The sequence below is a fragment of the Phocoena phocoena genome, chromosome 3, assembly GCF_963924675.1.
Source record: "Phocoena phocoena chromosome 3, mPhoPho1.1, whole genome shotgun sequence".
NCBI classification, from domain to species: domain Eukaryota; kingdom Metazoa; phylum Chordata; class Mammalia; order Artiodactyla; family Phocoenidae; genus Phocoena; species Phocoena phocoena.
The window spans coordinates 112,516,328-112,541,098 of record NC_089221.1 but is presented as its reverse complement, the minus strand read 5'-3'; the positions used below and the strand labels follow the sequence as shown (position 1 = coordinate 112,541,098).

The window sequence follows — 24,771 nt, the reverse complement described above, 5'->3', positions numbered from 1 at the left end:
TGGAATCCCTACCTCTAGGGGTCTGGGGCTTGCAAAGGCTGTGGGTATGCTCCTTTCTCCATGAACATAGCTGCCTGGCAGAAGGCTTACCCTGGAGTCTCATACTGTAAACTGACTGGATTCCTTATCACTTTGGGTGTGAATTTTGGGCCCCAGACTATTGGAAACATTTGGGCTTGGACCAACACCTACAGTCCTCACTTCCCCTTAAACCAGCTGTTCTCAACTTCTCAGGTGGTGAGAATGACTAATGCTTCCTTCTACCTTTGTGCTTACCAAATTTATTATGACTGGGTTCTACTTTTATAACAAAAAACAAAGCCGCTAATTAAAAAGTGTCCCCAGAGGATTCAGAGCTTGGACCCTTGGAGGTCCACTGCTGTCCTGTTGGCCTCCTCCCTAGGCCTGTGCATATACTGCCAGAGTTTATCTGGAAAGCAGTTCCCAGTGTTTGGCTCCAATCTTTGGTACTTATATTGTTGCTCTTACAGCCTGATCCCTCAAACTTAGGTCTTGAGAGGGTGCCATGGTGACTGCAGTCTGTTCTCAAGCTGCTCTGTGCACAATACCCAGCCCCTGCCAAAGAACCAATGTGTAAGGGCTAACGAAAGCTAGGAAGGAAACTTTCTCCCTAACAGATGGTATCATCAACTTACCACCAGGCCTCAGTACTGCCCTCGCTGATCTTTCTGGCTTGCGAGAGCTCTCTTGTACCCACCTCTGGGATTGACAGTCTTCATTCTAAAGGCAGCTTTCCAGCGGATGTTCCAGGGAGTCTCCACCTGAAACCACAGTCTTATGTGTTCATGCAGGTACAGTCCTATGGCTGAGGCCCACTACAATACAGCAAGGTCACTAATCTAGATTTTCTTTGGAGGCGATATTCTAGGCCTTTAGCTGAAGCTGAAGCCATGAGCTAGCCTCTGGATTCTTTTCTATTCTCTGCTCAGGACAGTTATAAGAACAAGAAGCTTCCTGTTCCTGTTGTCTTTCTACTAGCACCAACACAAAAACATAAAACATAAAAGCTCCCAACTCAAGTTTTGTAGAATGACTTTATGCAGATGCCAGCCAAAGAGCTGCAAACCTCTCGGCATGTGACATTCTTCTGTTCAAGAGTGCTGCTAGTCCAATTTAGCTGGTGGGCTACAGTATTCTTGGCACAAGGCCTTGTTTGTAAAGGGGGAAGGGAAGAGGGCTTCAGACAGGAAGCAGCATTAAGAGGTCTGCCTTAAGTGTGCTTACATTTGCACTTTGGCAGCCCTCAAGACACCACAAAAGCCCTCCTGCATTCCAGGAAGAATGACAACTAAATGATTCAGGTTGGTGGCGCCTGAGGTCAGCTCTAATATCCCCCCAAAGGACTACAGAAGCATCACACTTGTAACCAAACGAAGACCATCACCACAAAAAGACCTAACCAGCTAAAAGGTTACTTGCTTTTACTCAGCAAAGTACACTCTATATTTAGTCTTTCCAAATATATGATTCCAGAAGTCAATGGTAAACAAAGCATCTTGTGGCCAAGCTTTAGCACTAAGTCAACGGCAGAGTTCCTGACAGTCCATGCAGGCTTCTAGCCCAAGTCTGAGTCCTCCATATGCCAAAGGGGAAACTTGGAGCTTTTCCTTCCAGGGCTCTTGATTTCAACCAGCAAGGAACTAATGTTGCTGAACTAAGAGAGTTTTGTATAGGGTGCACCTTGTTCATCTTTTGGGCCCATCTAAAAGAAAGCCCTAGTCCATGCAATGAACAGAAAACTTAAAAAACCTCAGGTTATTATTGACAAAGTTGTTTTAAAAACCTGTAGTGATGGTGGGGAGAAATTACTGAAAAAACAGCACACACATCTGTGTGTGTGTTTCTAATATATCTTTGTGCTCTATATCATATGTTAGAACAAGATAACTAGAATTTCCCCATATCAGACAACAGTTTAGTTTTTCCCCAACTAGATGGGAACTGAAGTACCATCTTTGCACAAGGCCCCTGTCCTATGGACAATTTCATTTACCTTTAATAGCTTTCCACCTATGGACTTTTCTGTTTACATACATAATCCCCACATACCAGATTCCTTGGGGACTCTGCATTGCTGAATGCACTAGAAAGGAATTGTAATAACACCAAGACCTAAAAACTTGATCTCTCTTAAAACCTGGGAGAATTGGTTACCTTAGACATAACTCTAAATTGTTTTTGAGCCCCAGGCTTCTGTCTTTTAAAAGAGTACTAAATGGGGCTTCCCTGGTGGCGCAGTGGTTGAGAGTCTGCCTGCCGATCGATGCAGAGGACACGGGTTCGTGCCCTGGTCCAGGAAGATCCCACATGCCATGGAGTGGCTGGGCCCATGAGCCGTGGCCACTGAGCCTGCGCTCCGCAACGGGAGAGGCCACAACAGTGAGAGGCCCGTGTACCGCAATCAATCAATCAATCAATCGAGTACTAAATGAATAAATTAAGACAGGTACCTCGTTTACTGGGCACACAACAGACTTACTAAATAAGCCACCTTCAATAGCTTTCCTCTCCATTACCTTCCACTACATGAGGAAGAATTTTTAGATCAGTTTCAGAAGTCACTCATATTCATGGAACTTTTAAATTTTGCGGTGTGTGTGTGTGTCTGTACAGACTCAAGGATACTTCTAGGAAGGGGAAAAAAATTGGTGTATAAGTCAAGAGTGCTTTCTATCAGAGATTAGAGTGTTCCTATATCCAGACTTTACTTGTTTACATTACAAAAAAAAAGTGGAAAATGGTGAAAACCTCTTCACTGGATAGATACAAGTCTATATAAAACTCAATCAACATGATATTTTCACAAAGTGGGATGAATATTTAAGTTCAGTAGAATTTTAAAACTAAACTCAATCCCTTAACATCTCTTAAGGGATAGTATAGTTATTGGCTAAAAGACCAGAATGCTTGGGTTCAAATCCCAGCTCTATCAGATACTGGCTGGTTGACCTTGAGAAAGTTACTTGATCTGTACCTAGTTTCCTCATCTGTAATATGGTGGTACCCACCTCATAAGATTACTCTGAGTTTGAAATGTGATCATGTTAAAGTGCTTAGAATAGTGCCTTGCACAGAGTTATGTTAGAAGTACTGTTACAGAGGAATTGCACATCACAAATGCACTTAATCTTTAACATAAATCCAAATTTGTACCAAAATAAATTAGTTCTGGCCTCTTGCCGTACCATACATTTATAAAATTTATGTAGTAAATTTTAGAGTAAACATTCTTTGCATGACATGACTTTGTAAATTGAAGTGCATCTGGTATTCAACCAAAGAAATAGGAATCTGTTCCAAGGTTGAAGAAAAAAATTGTGAAGAGTAATTGAGAGATGGAACATTCCTAAGAATTTTCTCCAATAGGAATGGGGGCTAGATATGAGTTTTATGCATGTGTTGAATTTAGGAATTAGAGCTCATTAACTCCCTGCGAAGTAAGATGTAACTTCCTTATAATTATCTATCAATACTTGAAATATTTCAGTTTTAAATAGGGAAAACAGGTTAAAGATAAAAATAGATTTTGAAGTAGTATCCAAATAACATTTAATGAAATAAGAGGGGAGACTATCATAGCTACTGTATATTTAATCTAAGAGACAGTCACTGGAGTACATGTCTAAAGAAACTGTTTTAGAGCTGAATATAGAAGTATCACACATTTGATATGACCAAAAAGTACCTTTAAATAAAGCATCTTTTTTGGGGGGTGTGGGAGCATAATTCCAGTGAGTTAACTCTCAATTGTATCAAAAGTTCCCTAAGATCATACTTACCCCCAAATTTCCCAAGTATTAACTTTTAAAGGGAAACATCAGCACTTATCCTTTCTAAAATTTGCTTAATAAATAGAACCTATAGATATTGCCATCCTACAGTCTTCCAGTAGAGGAATCAGTCTTTCAATAGTAAGCTGTTAGCTTACTAAGCTAGTATGAATGTGTAAGAAACTCTTGGGGTTAATGAAATAGCTCTTTTAACTACTAGAAAGACTACACAGGTGGTTCAACAGAATTTACTTGTATATTTTCCATTTTCTATACTATCTGAAGGCATAGGATAGCTTTGTTATTAGCTTTCTTCACTATTGTGTTTTGTTTATCCAGTAAATGAAAATGCAGTACAAATTTTTTACAACTTAGGAGATTAAAAAAAAAAAATCTCCACAAGAGAAAGCAACTCAGCAGGCCCTGGTGTTAAAACATTTTTCCAGAATAAAAAGATAGGCAATTGCATTAAAAGGCAGTTTTCAAATATTTAAATTACACCAAGATTCCTTCCAAATATCTGCCTTGTTCAAACCAATGCAACAAGTTCTTATTTATTGTTAATAGTGGGGCATGAGTTTTTGGTAAATGTTGACAGTTTACTTTTTTTCATTATCAAAAATCTTTTAAAGTGCTATCAAGCAGCAAAATAAGTTGCATCAGCTCTCTGCTCATGGTAGAGGTGCCAATTCCTCGTGGTGGAGGTACAAATTGTGAAATCCCAAAAGGTAGAGTTTAACAGTAAGTAGTGCATGAAGAAACAGTAACAAGTGGCCTAAATACAGAGTTGGACAGAATCAAACCAGTTATGTCTATAATTGCTCAACTGAAACTAATATAGGTACATTCAAAATAAAGTTTGAGATTATAATTGGTGTTTAGAATCAAATTTGAAGAATTTCTTGATAAAATATAAATCTGTTCTTTTGAAATTAGAAATGAAACTATCAATTGATGGAGAGCTAGAGACTTATTAACCCCTCCTACTCAGATAAGGAAATAAGTGACAAAGTCTCTTGCACTGAAGTTATGTATTTTAACAGCTTTACATGTAATATTCATATATAAAAAACTTTAAGTGCTTTTCTCCAATTTAAAAATCTAAAGAATTCAAAAATAAGGCATTCAATATTTGAAAAAAGTACAGATTTACAAAATGTGTATATTCTGTCATGAAAACTCCACACCAACATTATACACTTGGAAAAAAATACAAACAGGATATATTACAAATTTATGTAAGCAATAACTTAGTTCACACCATGCAATAAAAAGTACATTAATCAAGATACACAAGCTTTTGTAGGTTCTAAACCGAAGGGTTTTTTTTCTGCAGAATCCTTAAAACCTGTGGCACTTAAAATTTGTTAGCCTTTCTACTGAGAGGTAAATTATACACAAAAATGATGAAAAAGATTAACAGACCAGTTGTCTATTATGAATCATTCCAGCTTTGTTCAACAATGGCCGAAACTCTTTTCTCATACTCTCGTTTGTTTTCCTGATAAAGCTGTGCTGCCTGGCTATTGGCTGGACTATTTGGATTTGGTTCATCCAGCAGAGACTAGAAGGAAAGACAGAGATAAAACATATTTGTGGAGTTATTCTTTATATTAACATGGGTCCGATATGGAGCACAGAAGTTGTATAAAGCAGAAATTATTCTATGAAGAAAGACAGAAATTAGTACGTCTTACATATTTTTAGATCTAAGTACTTTCAGAAATGGTTTGATAAATACAGTAAGAAGTTTCCTGCTGCTAGAAAACTTAAGCTTTCAAAACAGATAGTTCTTAATTGCCTTAAGCGCTCTAATCTCAAAGAAATTGGAAAAGAACAGTATTCTTCAGCATACTGAGACATTAACCAGGAAATAAACAACTTGATTTGGTTAATACACAATATCTATAAAATAGCTTAGCAACTAACATTTTCCAAAGTTAAACTCTATTACTGAGGTAAGTTTGCAAATTTCTGACAGTAAGTTGGGTGGTGTACCTTGTTTCCTTTAATCAACAAAACATATGCACCTAGCAGCAAGGGAATGAAACAGGAAAGCCGAAAACACTTTATAAGATGACCTGAATTAAAGCAGAAGTGTGACAGAAAAAACTTTAAAAAGGTCATAAACCAAAAACGTTACTTCTGCTCCTCTCAAATCCATATAACTAAAACATCACTCACCCCCCACCCCTCCCTCAAACTGTCATTCAAGGTCAACTCTGAAATATTCTGCCAGAGTACTTTGGCAAATAGTTATTTACTTTCGTTTAAAATAGAATTTCTTGGATGGGGCAACATACTCAATGCTTCTCTGCACTTCTGCAGTTTCTTGAGGTCCCTATGTTTTTTTCTAAACAATCATCTTTATCTCTCCCCAAGAAGACTCTTCTTTTTGGGCACGAATAATACTTGACCCGTGAGGGAATTCCCTGGTGGTCCAGTGGTTAGGACGCTGCACCTTCACTGCAGGGGGCATGGGTTCAATCCCTGGTCAGGGAACTAAGATTCCACAAGCCTTGTGGTGTGGCAAAAAAAAAAAAAACCCAAACGAAACAAAACAAACACCTGACCTGTGAGAACACTTTATACTTAAATTTGATCAGAATGTTTGTGTATTTGATCCAATGTGGTCACGAATGAAAAAGCAGATTGGTTGTATAAAAATCATGAGGGTTTTGTCCAAGCTCTGCCACTGGTTACCTTAGTGTTGGGAAGGTTAGTTTGCTCATTTGGGCTTTAAATTGATCCTAAAAGAGCCAATTATATCCCATAGAATCTTGAAAAGTTAAGATGCACCCTAACACATGCTTACCTGAATTGATGTTAAGATAGAAGATACATCGTATGTTGGACTCCATCTATTCTGAAGGATATCTAAACATATGCTACCATCAGCATACACTGCAAAGACAACACTAAAATTGGTTACATATTAACTTTGTCATTTCTAACAATTAAAGAGAAATTTTTACCACAAACTGAATGCTTGGCTCAGTCAGAAATCTTGAACATTAGTCAATAACTAAAACTTTTTGTCTCACAGGAAAATCAGTCTCAAACTAAGGACTCTTTACGTGCCTTTTGATCAGGAGGCTGAGTGAGAGTTAAATTTTTTCATCACATACCATATAGCAAATCTGTTTAAATTCTACATTTCCAAATATTCCTAAATAAAATTCTTGAGGGGATAAAAAAGCTGAATTTTTGACATAGCAATTCTACTCTAAAAGTAATAATCATGGACATGCAAAGTTTTATTTACAGGATGTTCACTATAATACTCTTCATAGAAGTGACAAACTGGAAACTACCTTTAGTCCACAGTGAGGGGACTGGCTAAATAATGGTACATTATTAACGGTACATACCAATACTGCCGCCAGAAATGATATACATCTACCATATATTAATTAATGTAGAATGACACCCCCAATATATTACATTAATAAGTTTCCAATTACTTATTTAGGATAATTCCATTTTTTATAAAGAATTATTTATAAATATTTTCATCTGAAGTATATGCAGTCACAAAAACATTTGTAAGACTAAATGCCAAAATGTAAATATCTGTAAATAGTAGGATTATGAAGGGTATTATCTTCTTTACCTTTCCTTGTACTTTATGATTTGTTTTTCCAATAAGTATGCATTCCTTTCATAATAAAAATAAAAATCAAGTGATTACCGTTTTAAAAGTCTAACATTTGAGAGGCTTTTCCCCCCTCCTGAACTGATTATGTGAGAATACAATAAACATAAATTTTTATCCAGAACTTGCCAGATTATTTATCTCTACAATAAATTTCCAGAAGCAGAATCGCTGTGTTGACAAAGGATAAATGCATTTAAATGTTATAGATACTGCCAAACTGTAGAATGCAGAACAAGCCAGACCACTCTGCATCCAACAGGAATAAGTGAGGCCTTTTTGGGGAGAGGAGGCAAATTACACTTAAGTACTGTCGTTCCTCAGGGCTCTATCCTCGGTCCTCTTCCTTCTTACCCTTTACACACCCTCTGGGCAATTTTATTCATGGCCTCAATTATTACTATCTATGTGCTAGGTACTTCCAATTGTTAGCATTAGACCAGATTTAACTCTCAGCTTTAAAGCAGCATACTCAACCGCTTACTGTGTATCCCATAGGAACATCAAACTTAGCAAGTCCAAAGCAAAAATCATCACCTCTGTAAAACCCATACAACTAAAATGATTTTAAAGTTTTGAACTAGTAACTATTTTTGAGAAGTAATCCAAAAGTAAACTAGAAACTGAACATCCATCAACTGATGAATGAACAAAATGTAGTCTATCTATACAATGGATTATCATTCAGCAATAAAAGGAAGTGAAGTACAGGTATGTGTTACAACATAGATGAATCTGAAAACTGTGTCAGCTGAAAGAAATCAATCACAAAGGACCACATATATTAAATGATTCCATTTATATGAAATGTCCAGAATAAGCAAACCTGTAGAGTGAAAATACATCAGTGGTTGCCTATGGCTGGGAGGCGGGGGGGATGGGGATGGGGAGTGACTGCTAATAGGCATGGGATTTTGGGGGGAGGGTGATAAAAATGTTCTAAAATTGATAATGGTGATGGTTGCACAACTCAGTGAAGATACTAAAAACCACTGAATTGTACAACTTAAATGGGTGAGTAGCACAGTATGTGAATCTTTTAATAAAGATGTTTCAAAAAAGCAAACTAGGAAGTTAACTAAATAAGGTACTGATAGTGGAAAAAAGGGAAACCATGTTATTAATATGAAGGGATAAAAATCAAATACGCTGTTTCCTTATAAATTTGTTAAGGCTGAAAATCTTAAACCTATACACATATACTCCTTGCACATTCCACGGTCTTTTTTACCTTGATTTACAGAGCTCCCTTACTACAGTTTGGGTCGATTCACTAACAAGTCTAAGCTAGTAAAGCTACAGTAGAATAAATGATAATAAGTGACTTGAAAATTTCCTCAGAACAGAAACAGAAAATAAAATTAAAGCTGCCTTGCCTCTGGGTGGGGGAAGACCTTGAAAGAAAAAGCAACTTCACAGCAATAAAGCACAAAGGCTGAATCTATGATCTAATCTATTATTGGGAAGTCACCTTGATTCCAGACACACAAACACACCTCTCTCCTATGAGTAGGGAGATCCCTATCTGCCTGCAGTTTTCTCACGTAGTCTGTAGTTCTAGACTAGATGCACAATCAAGAGGACCTCTGAAAATATTCCTCCTGAAAGTACGTTAACTGATGGAAAACCACATTTAAATGTGCAAAGGATATAAAAGGGAAAGAGAACTTAAATATTCTGGAAAATAAGTCTTTCATACAGTAATTTATAATCCAGGAATACAAATTTATTAGAAATAAAGAGCAATAAGTCAGGAAGAGCAAATTTAATTACAAAAGTCACTTAGCAATCATTTATGGAAAATAGTAATAAACTGCTAAAAGTAAAAATAGTAACAAGGGAGGAAAACTGTATTTAAAAAAAACCCTTAAAAACATACAAACCTTTGACCTAGTAATCCTACTTCTAAAAACTTATTCATGGGTATTTGAGAAGATTTATTTTCAAGAAAAATGTGCTGTTTAAAACTGTAAACAATTAAAAATCACCAACTGGACAATGATTAAATAAATAATGAAAAACTCATATAACAGAACATTTTGCAGCCATTAAGAATGATATAGGGAATTCCCTGGTGGTCCAGTGGTTAGGACTCTGTGCTCTCCCTGCCGGGGGTCCAGGTTCGATCCCTCGTCGGGGAACTAAGACCCCAAAGCCGCGTGGCGCGGCCAAAGGAGGAGAAAAAAAAAGATACAAAAGAATGTTTAATAAGTGAAAATGTTCATGTTATATATAATTACTTAACCTTACATACAACATGATCTTAATTTTGTACAAATTAAGCAAGCTAAATTTTAAGCTATAAATCTTTAGTATCTTTCACATTTTGATAAATAAATAGATATTACTTTAAAATCAGAAGTTATTAAAACAAAACTTTATCTCAAATCTGGAACCTTGATAAGATTCCAGACTACAAAAGTATGGTTAATATTGACATAGAAGCAACATCTAGAAGTGGGCCCTAATAACGAGAAGTATGGGCAAGACCTAAAAGGATGAAACAACTCTTTTTTCCTCCTATCATTTGCAAAGGCTAATAAATTGCTACTTACCATTTGGATGAAACATTTTGGATAAAAACCTAACAGTTGGCGGTTTATTTGGATATTCTTCAGAAAATTCTATTACTAGTTTAAAAGTACCTAGATAGAAACAAACCAAAATAATTACAGTAAAGACAAGCATAACTTTTCTCTCTCTTCATCAATGAACTCCCAAGCCCATGCTGGCTTTTGCACGACCATACAAAAATTAATGTCAATTTTGGTTTAGCGCATAAAACATACTAAATATACTATTTATCTACTGATAACATACAGCATTGGCAAGCACTTGGGGGGTACAGCACTTGCATGTGCTACTGGTGGGAACATTAACTGTCATATTGTTGGAAAGCAATTTTGCCCTAGCTACCAAAATTTTAAATGCACATTTGAGGAACTACAAATAACTTATTGTAACTTAGAAGGGGGTGCCAAATGATTTTGAGATGGGCTCACCACCACATGACAAAGCACTCAGATTGGAGGCATGGCCACTAATGTGAAAAGTCTGCTCTGTCCCTATCACTTAAGTATGCCAAGAATCAGTTAAGCATTAGTGTAACTGCCTACTGTTGGTTATAGACCAATACAGTACATTTTGGTCAGTCTAAATCATTATCTTATGGTCAAAAGAGACAGGCATTTTAAAAAAAATATGCATTTATAATAAAGTCTATCTGTTCAGAGTGTACAAAGAAGAGCTCTTAACTCAAATTCCAAATCTATTTAGCAGAAACAACCACTGTTAATAGTTTCGTGTTTGTCTTTCTAGCCTCCTTTTGCATTTATTCACTATCCAGAGTCCTTTTATTTTGAGGAAATCTACCTGAAGGTTGGATACGTGCTCCAACCACAACACCTTGGGCATAGTAAGTTGAGGCTTATTCCTAATGAAGTCAATAAAAGTTTAAAACCATTCCAGATGTCTCCACAAGCTTCTTTCCTTATTTCATCAATGCAGTTTAAAAAAAACAAAACAAAAACCCTTTCTCACCCTAAATTCCAAACTCATGACTCCAGTATCAGAGGCATGTGTTCAGTAAAATATTTAATATTTTATTTTCATTAGTCATATATTCAGTATGTAACCTCTACCTCTTTACATTTTTTGTTTGGAAATTTGGGATTAGGGAGGCCAAAGATGATATTTAATTCACATTTTGATATATTAATAGAGATTCTATGAAATGTACAGTTCATTAGCAAAGATAGCCTTATACCTAATTCTATAGTTTTACAGTTTTAATTTTAATTATAAAAATGTACAACATAAACACTTCAGACAAGCACAAATATGAAACAGCGTTTTTTAACCTTTTAAAATTCACATTATGGGGTCTCAGGACCCCTTTATACTCTTACTCCCAACCACACCAAGTTTCCAAAGTGAAGTCACTGAATGTGAAGTTGGGAAGAGATACATGCAACAGCATACCATTTTATGGTATTTCCACCAAAAATTGAAAATAATTTTAAAATATGGGCTCTTTAATAACCAACTTGCAAAAATTCCCCCAAATTTTTAAACAATCTATTCTCATAATCAGTATAAGCTGCCTCCAGCACATCACAGGCTCTATCTATATTTACTATATTAGAAACTATAACTCAAGGAAAACTTAACATATTTATTAACAACTGTATACACATTAACCTAAGTAACATTTAATGAAAATAACTATATTTCCCCCAACCAAGTTAGTGAGAAGTGTAACATTGTTTTACATATTGGCAAATCTCTTAAATGATTAGCTTAATAGAAGACAGCTGCATTCTCTTAGCTGCTTTTGCGTTCAATCTGTTGCAACATGCTGTTTTGGTTGAGGTACATGAAGAAAATCAGGCCTCACACAAATATGTAAATGAAAAAGGAAAAGACTATTTTCATAGCCTTTTCAGATAATTGTAGATATTCTTTGATATTACACCAAAGAAATGGTACGTTTTTAAAGGTTAGCTGCAATGTAGAATCTGAAACCACATAAACTTTCTGCATCAGTTACATTAACAACTGTTGCATACTGCATATATCTTTTATCCATCCATAATTTTCTAATACACTGGCCATTTGGAAAATATTGGTTCACTGAGTTATCCAAATCTTCTAAATGTAGCCATATTTCATTACATATACACTCCATCAAAAAAAAAATCACAACAGGTAATACCCCCTACTGATCTCATGAGAGAAGTCTTAAAAGTATTGGGAAGCCGTCATTTTATCAGCAGCTACAAATACTGTCAGTCACTTTGCTTGACCTAACAGTTTATTTTGGTAACTTTCAAGAATATGTCAACCAAATACATACTCGAGTCTAAATAACTGGAGTTTGTCTGTCAGTCATTCCTTCAAGTAAAAAATGTTCCATGAGAAGAGCAGTAATTGAAGTTGCAGCTCAAACGACTGCAGAAATGTTTTCCGTCTAGACGACTATCATAGTTTGGTATGCAAGAGAAGTGTTTCATGCATACTTCCAACTTCATCACACAGAATGTTAAAAAGATGCATACTCAACAGTCAGAATTTAGTAATATTAATAAATTCCGACTTTTTCATGAAGACATTTTAAACTGAAACTGGCATCTTTTAAAATGCAAAAAATACAATGACTCCCAGCAGTTTGGTGCCACTGTCTTGTTTTAACCACTATCCGTTTTAACTGATTTTAAACTACCAGTTTTAACCACTATCGCTTTTGTACCATCAGAGCTAATGTTAATACAATGAAAAAGGCAAATGTTTCACTACTGGTATGAAGACAGTTTTGATCCCATGGAACCCCTGAAAGGGTCACAGGGAACTTAAGGGGTTTATGGATCACCCTTAAGAATCCTCTGGTATAAAGTAAAAAGCTGAACTCCTTGAGTACCTCCCTTCAACTCCTTAACCCCCATTTAGAGGTAACCACTGGTAACAGTATGGTATATAACCCCCTTTAACCACACACACTTGCATGCATGTATTTAGTAAAAATGTGGTATTACAACATACATTCTGCAACTTTTTTGTCTCCTCAGATATATGTCCAGATCTACCTTATTCTTTAATAGGTACATAATATTCTAGAGTCTAGATATATCATAATTTGCTTAACCACTTCTCCTATTGAACATTCAGGTTATCTCCTTAAAAATACTTCTGCAATCATTATTTGTACAAATATCCTTGATGGGTTAATTCTGAAGCCACTGTGATAACTAAGACAAACCTGTTTAACAATTTTTTAAAATCCATGCTATAATTAGGGAAACTAAGTATCTGGTTAAAATCAATTTGAGAAGTTCAACTATAAAAACATGTTAGAAGGAGTTTTCCATTTTCCTCGCTCTTAGTGAAAATACTGAATTTAAGACGCAAAAGGTCCTGCAGAATGGTAACTATTTACGGGTGTCAAATGCTAGCTGTTACGTGAAGCTACTGGCCGCTGTGTATGATTAAGAACAATTTCAGCTCAGCACCTGATCAATATAAAGTTAAAAAAGCATGATTACCCTTCTGATGTTTACCTCAGGGACACTTTTAGCATGATACAAAGCCATTTAAACTATTCTCAACATAGACCCCACCATCTAATCTAGGCTTCGAGTTCTACAGCCAATATCAAAGTAACAGGGAACTAGTAATGAAGGTGATCAAGCTGATTTGAGAAGACAGTCCTTTGTAAAATATAAATTCTCAGTAGCATTATTTAGTTACAATTTAACCTATTAACAATAGAAACTAGTTAACTAGATAGGTTGGTGTAACAATTCCCTACTTAAAAGAAGCCTCTTAATAGAAAACATTGAGAATGACTTACCATCTTCAAAGGGTGTCCCTTCTGGTCTGAAAACAAGAAGATTTCTGATTAAAAGAAGTTTTTCATTCTGCTTTTTCCTGATTTTCACAAGTGGAAAGAATAAACTCAGAGAAAGAGGGGTTCATTCTGGTAATTTGTGGAGTATTTAAGTTATTATTAATTTAGTATCACCAAAGCCCTGGATTTTTATTGATGTAGACATAAAGGGTAACTTTAATTTTCAAAGTTTTCCTTTTAGGGTGGCTTTTCAAAAAACAAAACAAAAAAACTTGTCATAATTTTAGCACAAAAAGAATTCAGTTCATAAATACCAACGCTTTTGTAAATATCTGTATTCTTAAGAGGAAAAGTCTTACTTTCAATGTAAGATGGAAATCAATACCCTTTAGTTTAAGATAATTATGACACCATGGACTTCCCTGGTGACGCAGTGGTTAAGAATCCGCCTGCCAATGCAGGGAACAAATGTTCAAGCCCTGGTCCAGGAAGATCCCAACATGCCGCGGAGCAACTAAGCCTGCCTGCCACAACTACTGAAGCCTGCGCACCTAGAGCATGTGCTCTGCAACAAGAGAAGCCTCTGCAATGAGAAGCCTGGGCACTGCAACGAGTAGCCCCCACTCGCTGCAACTAGAGAAAGCCCATGCGCAGCAATGCAACCAAAAATAAATAAATAAATTTATATTAAAAAAAAGAAGGGCTTCCCTGGTGGCGCAGTGGTTGGGAGTCCGCCTGCCGATGCGGAGGATGCTGGTTTGTGGCCTGGTCCGGGAGGATCCCACGTGCCGTGGAGCTGGGCCCGTGAGCCATGGCCGCTGGGCCTGTGCTTCTGGAGCCTGTGCTCCGCAGCAGGAGAGGCCACAGCGGTGAGAGGCCCGCGTACCACAAAAAAAAATAAAATAAAATAATTATGACACCAAAGTGTCCTGCTTTTCAAAAGAGCTATAGCTCTTGTTCAAATCGACTGGATTTATCTGATGTCACCAAGAAAGCCAGTTTCTTTTGCCCAAATCTTTTTCTTGCTACCACATTCCAATTTCATCTTTCCTAAGCAGCAACATGAAGTTTAATTACCACTTGCAAGGCACATTCAGGATCTCAAAGAAACATGCTAACAGCCTGAATTAGAAGTGTAAACTACCCTCATTTTTCCACTAGTCTTTAACGTAGACTCTCATAACTGATTTAAGAGCAATTCAGAATTCTGTTTACAAAAAGTATTCCTTTAAAGTTTTAGTGCAAAACCCTAGTTTAAAAAGAGTGAAAGAAAATAAAATCCAGTTCTAGAAAACTAAAGAAAAACATATGGAAAATTTAAATTAAAAAGCATATATAAAATATATACTATCTGTAAAAGGTAAAAATGCATCTCAAAAGGCTCCATTCAGTTATTTCACACTGAGGTGTGAAACATTTTTCATTTAAATCCTTACCATGGTGGAAGTTCTAGTATTTTTGGTTCCTAGCCTTTTTACAGTTCTAGTAGAATGCAAGCATAAGAATGTGCTTGGCACATTTTCCACAAAATAATTTATCTTTCTCCTTTAGTCTCAAATGACATTTTTATCAAGTAAAGCCCAAAGTGATCATAAAATCATAAATTTTATGTAACTGCCGAAACTCTTCTCAGAATTCTTTTTTACCTTGCAATTTTTGTAAGATCGCTGATCCCTCAGCTTCCTTTCCTACTTGTTATACATTCACTTTTCTTAAAAGAATCACCACACCTACCATTTGTCATTTCTTTCAACTCACCCAAATATAACTGCATTCCACTGCATGATGTTGTTTTCAGATGGTGCACCACTGACACCCACAGGTGGGTCCTCTTGCAATCTAGAAATGCAGAGTAGAAATTTTAGAGTTGAATATTAAGGCCACTAAGAACGCCAAACGGAACACCTATGGACTGTACACCATCTACTTTGAGAAACAAAGTAAATCAATTTCCTTGTTCTTGTGCTGGGCTGGAATAAACCATGACTTAAAAGCGCCTTGGAGGCATCCCTCTTCAAATATCACCAAAGTTATCTGTTCAAGAACTGCCTTCAACAGTAACAACAAAGTAAAAACCTCAAATGAAAAAATGATTTTACTGTTGTGAACATGCAAAGACTTCGTGAGTCCTAACCACAGCTACTTGTGCAACAGGCCACCAAATATTCTTCCCCCCAAAACCAAAACAAAAAAACCCCCACCTCAGTGTAAACACTAAATGACTGAAAACACACGTATATCCAATTTAATTAGGAAACTAGTTTTAGGCAGTAGAGTTACTTTATCCCATTTGCTTCAATTGGCAATAGGTTTTAAAGTAATCAAAGCTTTGGTTAGGTTTTCCCCTCAGTCCCTATTTTAAAAGCTCTGCACCAACACTAAATCTAATCTCTCAGATCATGCAACTCAATACAAAGCTACCTTCCAACATTTGTCATAATCAAATTCTTGCAACCGAAGACCCTTGCAAACTACCAAAGATGCCAAGTATACAACTCAGAATTAAGCAGAGAATTGCAGTAAGAAACCAGGGTAACAATGGCCACGAACTGGGAAGTTTTAATATTTGAATTTCACTCACGGGAGCTAATCTGAAATCTACTGGTTTCAAGCTGTAGAAAATGAGTTCTGCACCAAAATGAGCATCTCCTTTTAAAGACTGTCATCTCAGTAAAAAAATAAATGCTACATTTTATATATATATATATATATATATATATATATACAGACTGCCATGTGGTATGATACTTGATATTAGTCACCCCCAAGAATGGCTTTTTAGTCAACCTCAAGCAGAATAGGCCACAACGAACAGAAGCGTTAGAGGATATGCTGCTTGAAGCCCGCCCACCAAAGATAAAGGCTAAGTTACGAATACACTCAATGATAAACTGGCCAAAGCCCCAAACAATGGTTTCCAAGTGCCTCATTTAAGAGTTTATAATGAAGTTGAGAGATTACTTCCTGGGCCGCCGTTCTAAGTTTTTACACTAGGTATTTTGCCTCAAGCAGGGCGGGTCTCCCTAGAAAAACACTTAAAAATGCGCAGAGGTGCGTAGCGCTAAGTTTTCTCGGTCATTTTTCTCCCCGTACCTCCAAGCATTCAATCAACGGGAAACAACTGTAAAAAAGTCACTTCCTCCTCACTAACCCCAACACCTCCTAACAAAACCCTACTTTACAAAAGGAGGCCCAGGGAGTATCAGGTTAGCGCCAGTCTCCAAGGCGGCATTTCCCCAGGCTTTGGAGGCTATAGATAGGGCTTTTATACACCAGGCCACAGAGCTGAGTTCCAGAAAGCACTGGCAGCTGGGGTTGCCAGCCCGAGTCCCAGCCCTCTAAGCCAGTTCTCAAGGTCCTTTCAGGAGGGCGGGGAGAGAGTCGGGTTTCGGAGGATCGGTTAACCCCCGGCCCCAGAGCATCAGACCCCACCCTCACTGCAGAAAGAATGGGGAGGGAGGGAGGGTTTCGCCCCAACCCTGGCCCTCGAAGGAGACCGCAAGGCCATCGAACAAAGCTAACTGGTGCATCTAGCGAGGGTAAAGGCTTCTGCAAGGGCCTGCTTTTAAGGCAGAGAGGAGGTACCGCAAGGTGCAGGGGCGGGGGATGAGGTTTGAACGCCAGGGCGAGACACCGGGCAACTGGGACAAGTGGGCAGCAGGGAATCCTAGGACAGCCCATGGCCATCTTTTTACTTTTTGAGGGGGAAGGGGTGGCGAGAAGGTATCGAAATTTCTTACGTCGGACGAATGAACAGGCAAGGACAAGAGTGCTAACAGGGGCTAGGACTGGGCTTCCATCCGTCCCGCTGGGCCCACAGCGGCCCTCTTAGGGTCATGAGAGGAAGGCTCCCGGATCCCCGCCCTGCAGTCCCGTAGCTTTGGGGAGGAGCCGTCATCCAGACGAAGATGAAGGCCCTTACCGCTTGAAATCCCGCATAAGTCTCCTCCGGGCCGGGGTCGACATGCTCCCCAGCTGCCCCACGGTCAGTCTGAAAAAAAAGAGTCCCGCGCAGCCCCCCCACCCCCCGGCGCGGCGGTCGAATCACTGTGGGTCACTGCCTCAGCCGAGGTTGCACAAACAACCCTGCAATGACGTCTCCCTCCGCCGCCTCCAGATCCCTCCGCCCTCCGCCAGTACCATGGAGTGAGGGATGGGGAGAAGGGGACGGGACGTAGGAGAGCTCGTTATGGGAGCCCTTTAGCAAGGACGCTACCCATTTTGGCTTCCTGAACGAATCGACCAATTATTGTTCTCTGTGCTCAGGCTGGAGATTGTGATTAAGAAATACCGAAACCGAAACACCAACCAGTTTCCCCCTCTTTTACTAGTTTAGGCTCAACCGGGTGGGGAGAGAGGGACGCATCCGGGGCCAGAGATATCAGGGAAAGGAGGTAGGATGACGTAAGGTCACGTGACTGCCGGCGGTGTTGTCAACAATCCACGCCTGAGGGGGAGGGGACGAAGTATCTAGAACCACGTGTCCCTATGACGCGATTAGAACGGATCACGTGAGAGCGTCGCCTGGGTCCGAGTTTCTGCCAGGTCTTTGAACCGGGTAGTTAAATTTACGGGGCTGAGGGCGGGTATACACCTTTATTAGTTTTCCGTCCAGTTTGTCCAATGAACGGCAATTGATGAGGTGGTGTCGGAAGCAAAAGTTTGTTTTGCTTCTTAAATCTTTAAAATAGAGCCAAAAATAATTTGAACTTAAAATGCCCCCTAGTTGGCTCAATGGCTTATCAAATCTGGTATGTGGGGAACACTGAAGGGACCTCCGTTTTCCCCAGCTCAATGCTGAGGCCCATACTAAGTAAAATCCCCTGAAATGCTTCCTTAGGGTCACCAAAAATCCTGCATGTGCATTGCAGTGGGTTTCCAGGGTTGGAAATTCTGGGCAGAGATAAAAGAACGCGTTTATACATTATCTAATATTTGTTTACAATCCCCATAGAATTACGGAATTGTTTTTCCTTTATGGGTCTCCTCTTATTTGAGGTTTTGTGTGAGTCCGTGGATTTGTGTACAATAGGGTACCGTCGTATTAGTCAGGAAATGGGTTGATCGCAAGAGAGTGTTATCAATAGGTGGTTGGTTGTCAGAGAAACCTAATATTGTGATTCAGATCTGGGGCAGAGAGCATGCAAACGTGGGTGGGGGTTATGTATCTAGCCTGAGTAACTTATTTCAGGTTTTCTACACTAGCAAGTAAATGACCTGAAATGTCCCCCCCCCCCCCCCCCCCCCGCCCCGCCTGCCTCTAGGGGGCTCAGGGATGTTGACCATTGGGATTCTGACATTACTTCTAGTCATTGAGTTCCTTTCCTCTATTGCCGCCAATTTCTGTTCTTCAGGGCTTTGCTGGTCTGAACTCTTGAGCTCTTTTAACCCATTGGGGCAATTCCTCAGCCCAAGGTGTTACAGGAAGATAGAATGAGGAATTTAGTGTTGCCCATACTTTCATGGAACCAGAAAGGGTTAAAGTTCTCTACTTTTCTGGTACCTCCCTTTCTTCAATCGCTGAATTCTGTCTCTTGTTTTTATAACTGCCTTGGTAATCAAGTTAGCCAGGCCTAACTCTTGATAGACACGCATTCACAAATGTAGTTCGCTAATAAGGTGAATATTCTAATTTTTTTTGCCTTCCTGCCACAGCAACCCTTATACTCCCTATAACTAAGGATGAAGACACACTGGTAGGGTTACCTACAGTGAAATGCCAAAGAGAAACTTTTATTTTAAAATCCGTTATGTCATTTGTCTAGCAATTTATTATAATTGTTTTGGAAATCTACAGATTATGATTTTCCAAAATGAAGAAACGCTTTTGAGAAAATCAAGTGAGGAGATTTCATTTAAGTCCTAGAGCTTTACTGTATAAGAAAGAATCATAGGCTGTCCTGGTTACCAGGCCTGCTATAACCTATTTGTAGAAAGAATAGTTTTAAAGCTATAAGTTTATACCGTAGAGACTGTAGCTTTAGATTGTGAGCTCACTGACAGCAGGTACTCTGATTCATGCTTTGTCCCTTGTCAATATTAAGCCAACAACAGATATTTAATAAATGTGCTTTACAGCAAGTCTGGGTCCACTGTAAGATTTACTATGATATTCTTTTTTTTTTTTTAAAAGAATTCTATTCTTAATTTATTTATTTTTGGCTGTGTTGGGTCTTCGTTTCTGTGCAAGGGCTTTCTCTAGTTGTGGCAAGCAGGGGCCACTCTTCATCGGGGTGCGCGGGCCTCTCACTATTGCGGCCTCTCTTGTTGCGGAGCACAGGCTCCAGACGTGCAGGCTCGGTAGTTGTGGCTCACGGGCCTAGTTGTACCGCGGCATGTGCGATCTTCCCAGACCAGGGCTCGAACCCGTGTCCCCTGCATTAGCAGGCAGATTCTCAACCACTGCGCCACCAGGGAAGCCCTACTATGATATTCTTATACATAGATAGAAAGTATTTTATAACATGGTTGAATAACTTTTCAAAAGGAAAGACAATTCTGAATATTTTGGTGGTGATAAGCAAAAAACCATGACCACCCCTCCTTCCTCCCCCACACGTCTCTCAGTATAAACCTTAGCAGCATAGAAAACACTTAGGAAGGTTTTAAAATACCAGTTCCTTTACCCTAACTCATTTAAATCAGGATCTCTGGGGATGGGACCTTTTAAAAAGCTCTGTAGGTGTGATTTTAACGTGCATGGTGGGGTGAGACCAACTGGATTAGCATTTACCGGATAGTAATAGTGCTTTATCTTATTTCCGAGCAGCATAGTGAGATTTGGCCTCTTACACTCAACTTCTTTTTACAGAAAAAAGAAATGAAAGCCCTAACAAAGACAGCACTCCTTGGGCGCTTCCAGTGATATTCAGTTTATTCATTGGAGGCTGGCACTCCAGCAGAACCTCATGTCTAGTTCTTAAGCAATTAGATTAAGGCCTCTTTTGCGGGGGTGGGGGAGGTGGAGCCCTCTGAATTATTTGCTTTTCAAGGGGGACTTTTAGAGTTTTGACATGTAGGAAGGGAGTTTTTTAAAAGGAGGATTACTATGAGTTCAAAAAAATGTTTTAAGCATATAAGAGGTGTTCAAGAAATGTTCTTGATTGATGAATCGTTTTATCCCTGTTTTAAGGATGAATGTCAACAACTGAGGTCGAAATCAGATCTATGGAATATTAACGTAACTAGGTAACTTAGAAAACTATAATTACACAAGACTTCCTTGGAAGTCTCGTTTTACAAGAAATCTCTGCCTGGTGACACCAGGCATCCTTTTAGGATCCGACACAAGTGGCAAGTGTTCACGGGCCTGGGGACATGTAAGACGCAGGTCGGATAAACTTCCACGCCGGTTCCCTTTCCCTAGAGGATCTGCAGTCACTCAAGCTGCGGTCAAAATGCGGCCCTCCCCCATCGCCGCTCAAAACCAACCTTGTGTAGTGGCCCCAGTTTGATCGACAGCAGCTCGTATTCGCCACTTACACCCTCAAGGAGGCTTCCAGTTAGTGCCCACCAGGAATCCTTTTCTGCTTGTTCCCTCTTTTTCCTTCCGGTTCGGGCCTGGCCGGTGTTCCGGTCTTGCGCCCTAGGCCCCGAGCGAGAGGCCCGGTGCACCGTTGCCATGGCAGCAGGCCGTTGGGAGCTGACTGGATAGGTAGGGTCGGTGTCTGGTTCCCGGCTGAGACTGCGCGGAGCCGGGCCGGCGGGACTGCAGAATGGGCTGAGGCTGAGGCGGCGGCGGCTGTCCGTACGAGGTCGACTGAGGGGCAAAGGGCGCGGCACTGGTCCAGAACCCTAAGACGCCTGGTTTGAGGAGCGGGTGGGACCGAGGTTTTCTTGGGCCCCAAGGATTGACCTGTTGGCGACTGCAGCTTTGCGGGAACCTCATATTTGACGCGGGCATGACTGGACGTGTTGGGGACCCCACTCATGATGAATAGGTGACATGTAGTGAGTGAATCTTAACTCTTGGTGGGAATGATCTTGACAGCAGGAAGCTCCCCAAGTTCTGGTGGGGGCCAGAGCCCCACAAGGACCCCTTACTGCCGAACTGGCAGAGTTCCCAAAGACAAACAGAATCTGTGAAAAGATTCCTACTTTTCCTGATTCCGTATTTTTAAGTATAGGTTTATTGTGGAATTGCATTATCCGCCTTGAATAAATAAAGGTATAAATGTTTAACCTTCTTTCTCCCCCCCCCTTTCTTTTTATAAAGAAGAAGCTGGGCTTGAAAATGGAGATGTATGAAACCCTTGGAAAAGTGGGAGAGGGAAGTTATGGAACAGTCATGAAATGTAAACATAAGGATACTGGGCAGATAGTGGCCATTAAGATATTTTATGAGAAACCAGAAAAGTCTGTCAACAAAATTGCAACGAGAGAAATAAAGTTGCTAAAGGTTTGCTTCTTTTGCCTTAATTGCTCTCTGTAAGTCAAAAGGGGAGTTGTTATGGAATAAAAAATTATATAATGAATATTTCAGTTAACATGTATTTGGACATATAATAGAAAAACAAGTGTCATAGCTTACCTTACTGTGTACGTTTTGTAATTTTACAGTGATACTAGATATATGTTCTTATGTATAATGTAACAAAAACTATGCCAAATATTGTGAAATAATTATTCAGAAATATCCAGGTATAATACTTAGTAAAAATGTCTGCTTTGTGCAGTGTTTTGTGCCAGATGCTGTGACTATAATGACGTAAAAGACAGTACCTGCTCTTCAGGACTTTTATTAATTAGAAAGACAAGAGGGCATATACAAATAATACTGACTATTAAGTGGCTGATAATAAAAGCCAAGTGATTAACACAAAGTCCTGTTGGGTAGGGAATGTTTCTTGGAGGAAATGGAACATGAATTTGGCCTTAAAGGGTATGTAGAATTTAGGAAAGAGGGAGAGACTGTTGTATTCCAGGTTAGGGGAACAGCATAAGCTCAGAGAGGCTGAAGGCAGGACAAAGAGCAGAGCAGAAAGGACAAAGTGCATTTGCCTGTAGAGTTTCTTATATGGAATAGAAGGAGGTGATTTTAGAGAAGTAAGCTGGAGGTAGGTTTTGAAGTCTTGTCTTTTAGGCTAAGGAATCAAAACTTGATTTTGTGAGAGGCGCGAGGTTTTGAATTCAGAGTAAAGAAACTGTAAATATTAATCTAGCAGTATTTTTTAGAATAGATTGGAGGACTGAGAAAGTAAAAATAGGGAGATCTGTTGTGTTTTTAATTCAGGAATCCTGTTATATGTGAGGGTCCTTGCTAGAATGCAGCAATTTGAATGGAAAGTAGAGTTAGAACATAATATATTACTAAAGAAGACATGAAAGTGTAGAAGGAAACAGAAGGGGAATCAAAGGTATCTTTGAGGTTCAGTGATTGCTACCATTGATGGAAATATGAAAGACCCAAAAGAGACATGGTTTGGGAACTAGTTCGGTTTTAGAAATGTTGAATTTGAGGTGACAGGAATACAGTGCAGTAAAGATGATAGGTAGGCGTTTAGAGGTGGAGAACAATAACAGGAGAGATCAGGGGACAAGATAGAATTTCACGTAGGTATGATTGGTCCACTGAGTGGAAAGACCTCAGGAGTGTAAAGAAAGGAGCATTAAGATTCATTGGCAATAGGGTACAAAACTAGTGATTTTAAAAATAAATATACATATGTATTTTGTTTATTGGTATTTATCTAGATGCTTTAAGGTTCATTGCCTAGATGTTTTTACATGTGATGAAGAAAACAGATACTATTCTTGTTCTTTTTTATCTGATACAAAAGTAATATTCTCTTCTTTCTTTGTAAGTCTATATTAGATATGATGGATCAATTTGCTTTCTAAATAGAAGAAATATATTAGGCATGTGTAGATTGTTGGAACTGCTCTATTTCTAGACAATGAAAAGGAAAGTTAAAGTCAGTAAAGATGTTATGATTTTGTGAGCGATACCTGTCCTTATCCTGATGACCTAAAGCATAATAATACTGTAAGGCAACTTGTGCACTGTAAGTGAAAATCTGACTAGAAGGAGACATTTCCCAGGCAATATCTTTTGCTCTTTCTTCACCTTTGTTGCATTTAAGCTAATTATTTTTTCTTCTTAATTGTTTTGTAAAAATAACCAATATGTGGCAAGAACACAGAGATGAAAATGTACTATTACAACTATTATGCAAACTATTTAGGGATAGCTTAACTATTTTTTCTCATTGGCTTATTTCTTGTAGAATTTTTAGTTTCATCAGATCTAATTCCACAAGAGATTTCTTGGATTAGTTAACATTCTTAGTCTAAAAACACTGCCATAATGACTTAATTAGAACTAAAGTTTTATCTACTGGAATTTCATTAAATAAATTACAGTTAGAGTAATTAGTGAGAATATCTGTAGAAAAGTTTTCTATTTATAAAGGAAAACAAAAGTAAACAACCTGAAAAAGGATAATGGAGTATTTCTAGTGGTTTTATGGTTTATCTGAGAAAGTCACTGATTCCTTACCCCTGGATGGATGTTCCTTAATGCTTGTTAACTTGCATTCATCCTTATCTGCTTTTGCCTTTAAAATTAAGACTGGTCAAGAAACCAGTAATTTTCCTTAGTTGAAGGATTAATATTATAATGTCTAAAGGCAGTCTTTTTTTTTTTTTTGCTACTGCCAGCATGTTGTTGCTGCAGCACTCTGGCACCCCACCAACCAGAGAAATTGGATTGGGAGCAAAAATAGGAAAGGAATCTGGCATTATATTTTGGCATGTTTTTCTATTAGTCATGTCTTGAGGAATTTAGTCTATATATTAGTACAGATAAGTAGAAAAATGGATGTTGTGCCATTGAAATAAAGGCAAACTTTTTTTCTTACAAGTATAGCTTTTTGATGAATCCAACATCAAAAATATACCCCTTAATTTTTAGCCAAATGAATAAATATTTTTGGTAATTTGAGAAAGTTAAATATTTGAGAATTGATTATAATTAAGTCAGT

General features: G+C 38.6%; 2 protein-coding genes across 2 annotated transcripts in view; one reads left to right on the top strand and one right to left on the bottom strand.

Annotated features, from left to right (window-relative positions):
* Positions 1-4,028: 4,028 nt before the first annotated feature.
* UBE2B (ubiquitin conjugating enzyme E2 B) lies at positions 4,029-17,884 on the bottom strand. Its single transcript, XM_065873614.1, has 6 exons — positions 17,712-17,884; positions 15,548-15,628; positions 13,793-13,818; positions 10,002-10,091; positions 6,607-6,695; positions 4,029-5,355 (listed from the first exon to the last, which is right to left on the bottom strand). The coding sequence occupies exons 1-6, from the start codon at positions 17,753-17,755 to the stop codon at positions 5,227-5,229; spliced, it is 459 nt and encodes a 152-aa protein (XP_065729686.1). The 5' UTR covers positions 17,756-17,884; the 3' UTR covers positions 4,029-5,226.
* Positions 17,885-22,022: 4,138 nt separating this feature from the next.
* Positions 22,023-24,771, top strand: part of CDKL3 (cyclin dependent kinase like 3) — a 45,590-nt gene continuing 42,841 nt past the window's right edge. Inside the window, exon 1 of the mRNA XM_065874226.1 lies at positions 22,023-22,187. Within this exon, the coding sequence (XP_065730298.1) occupies positions 22,023-22,187 (165 nt within the window). The remainder of the gene's footprint in view (positions 22,188-24,771) is intronic.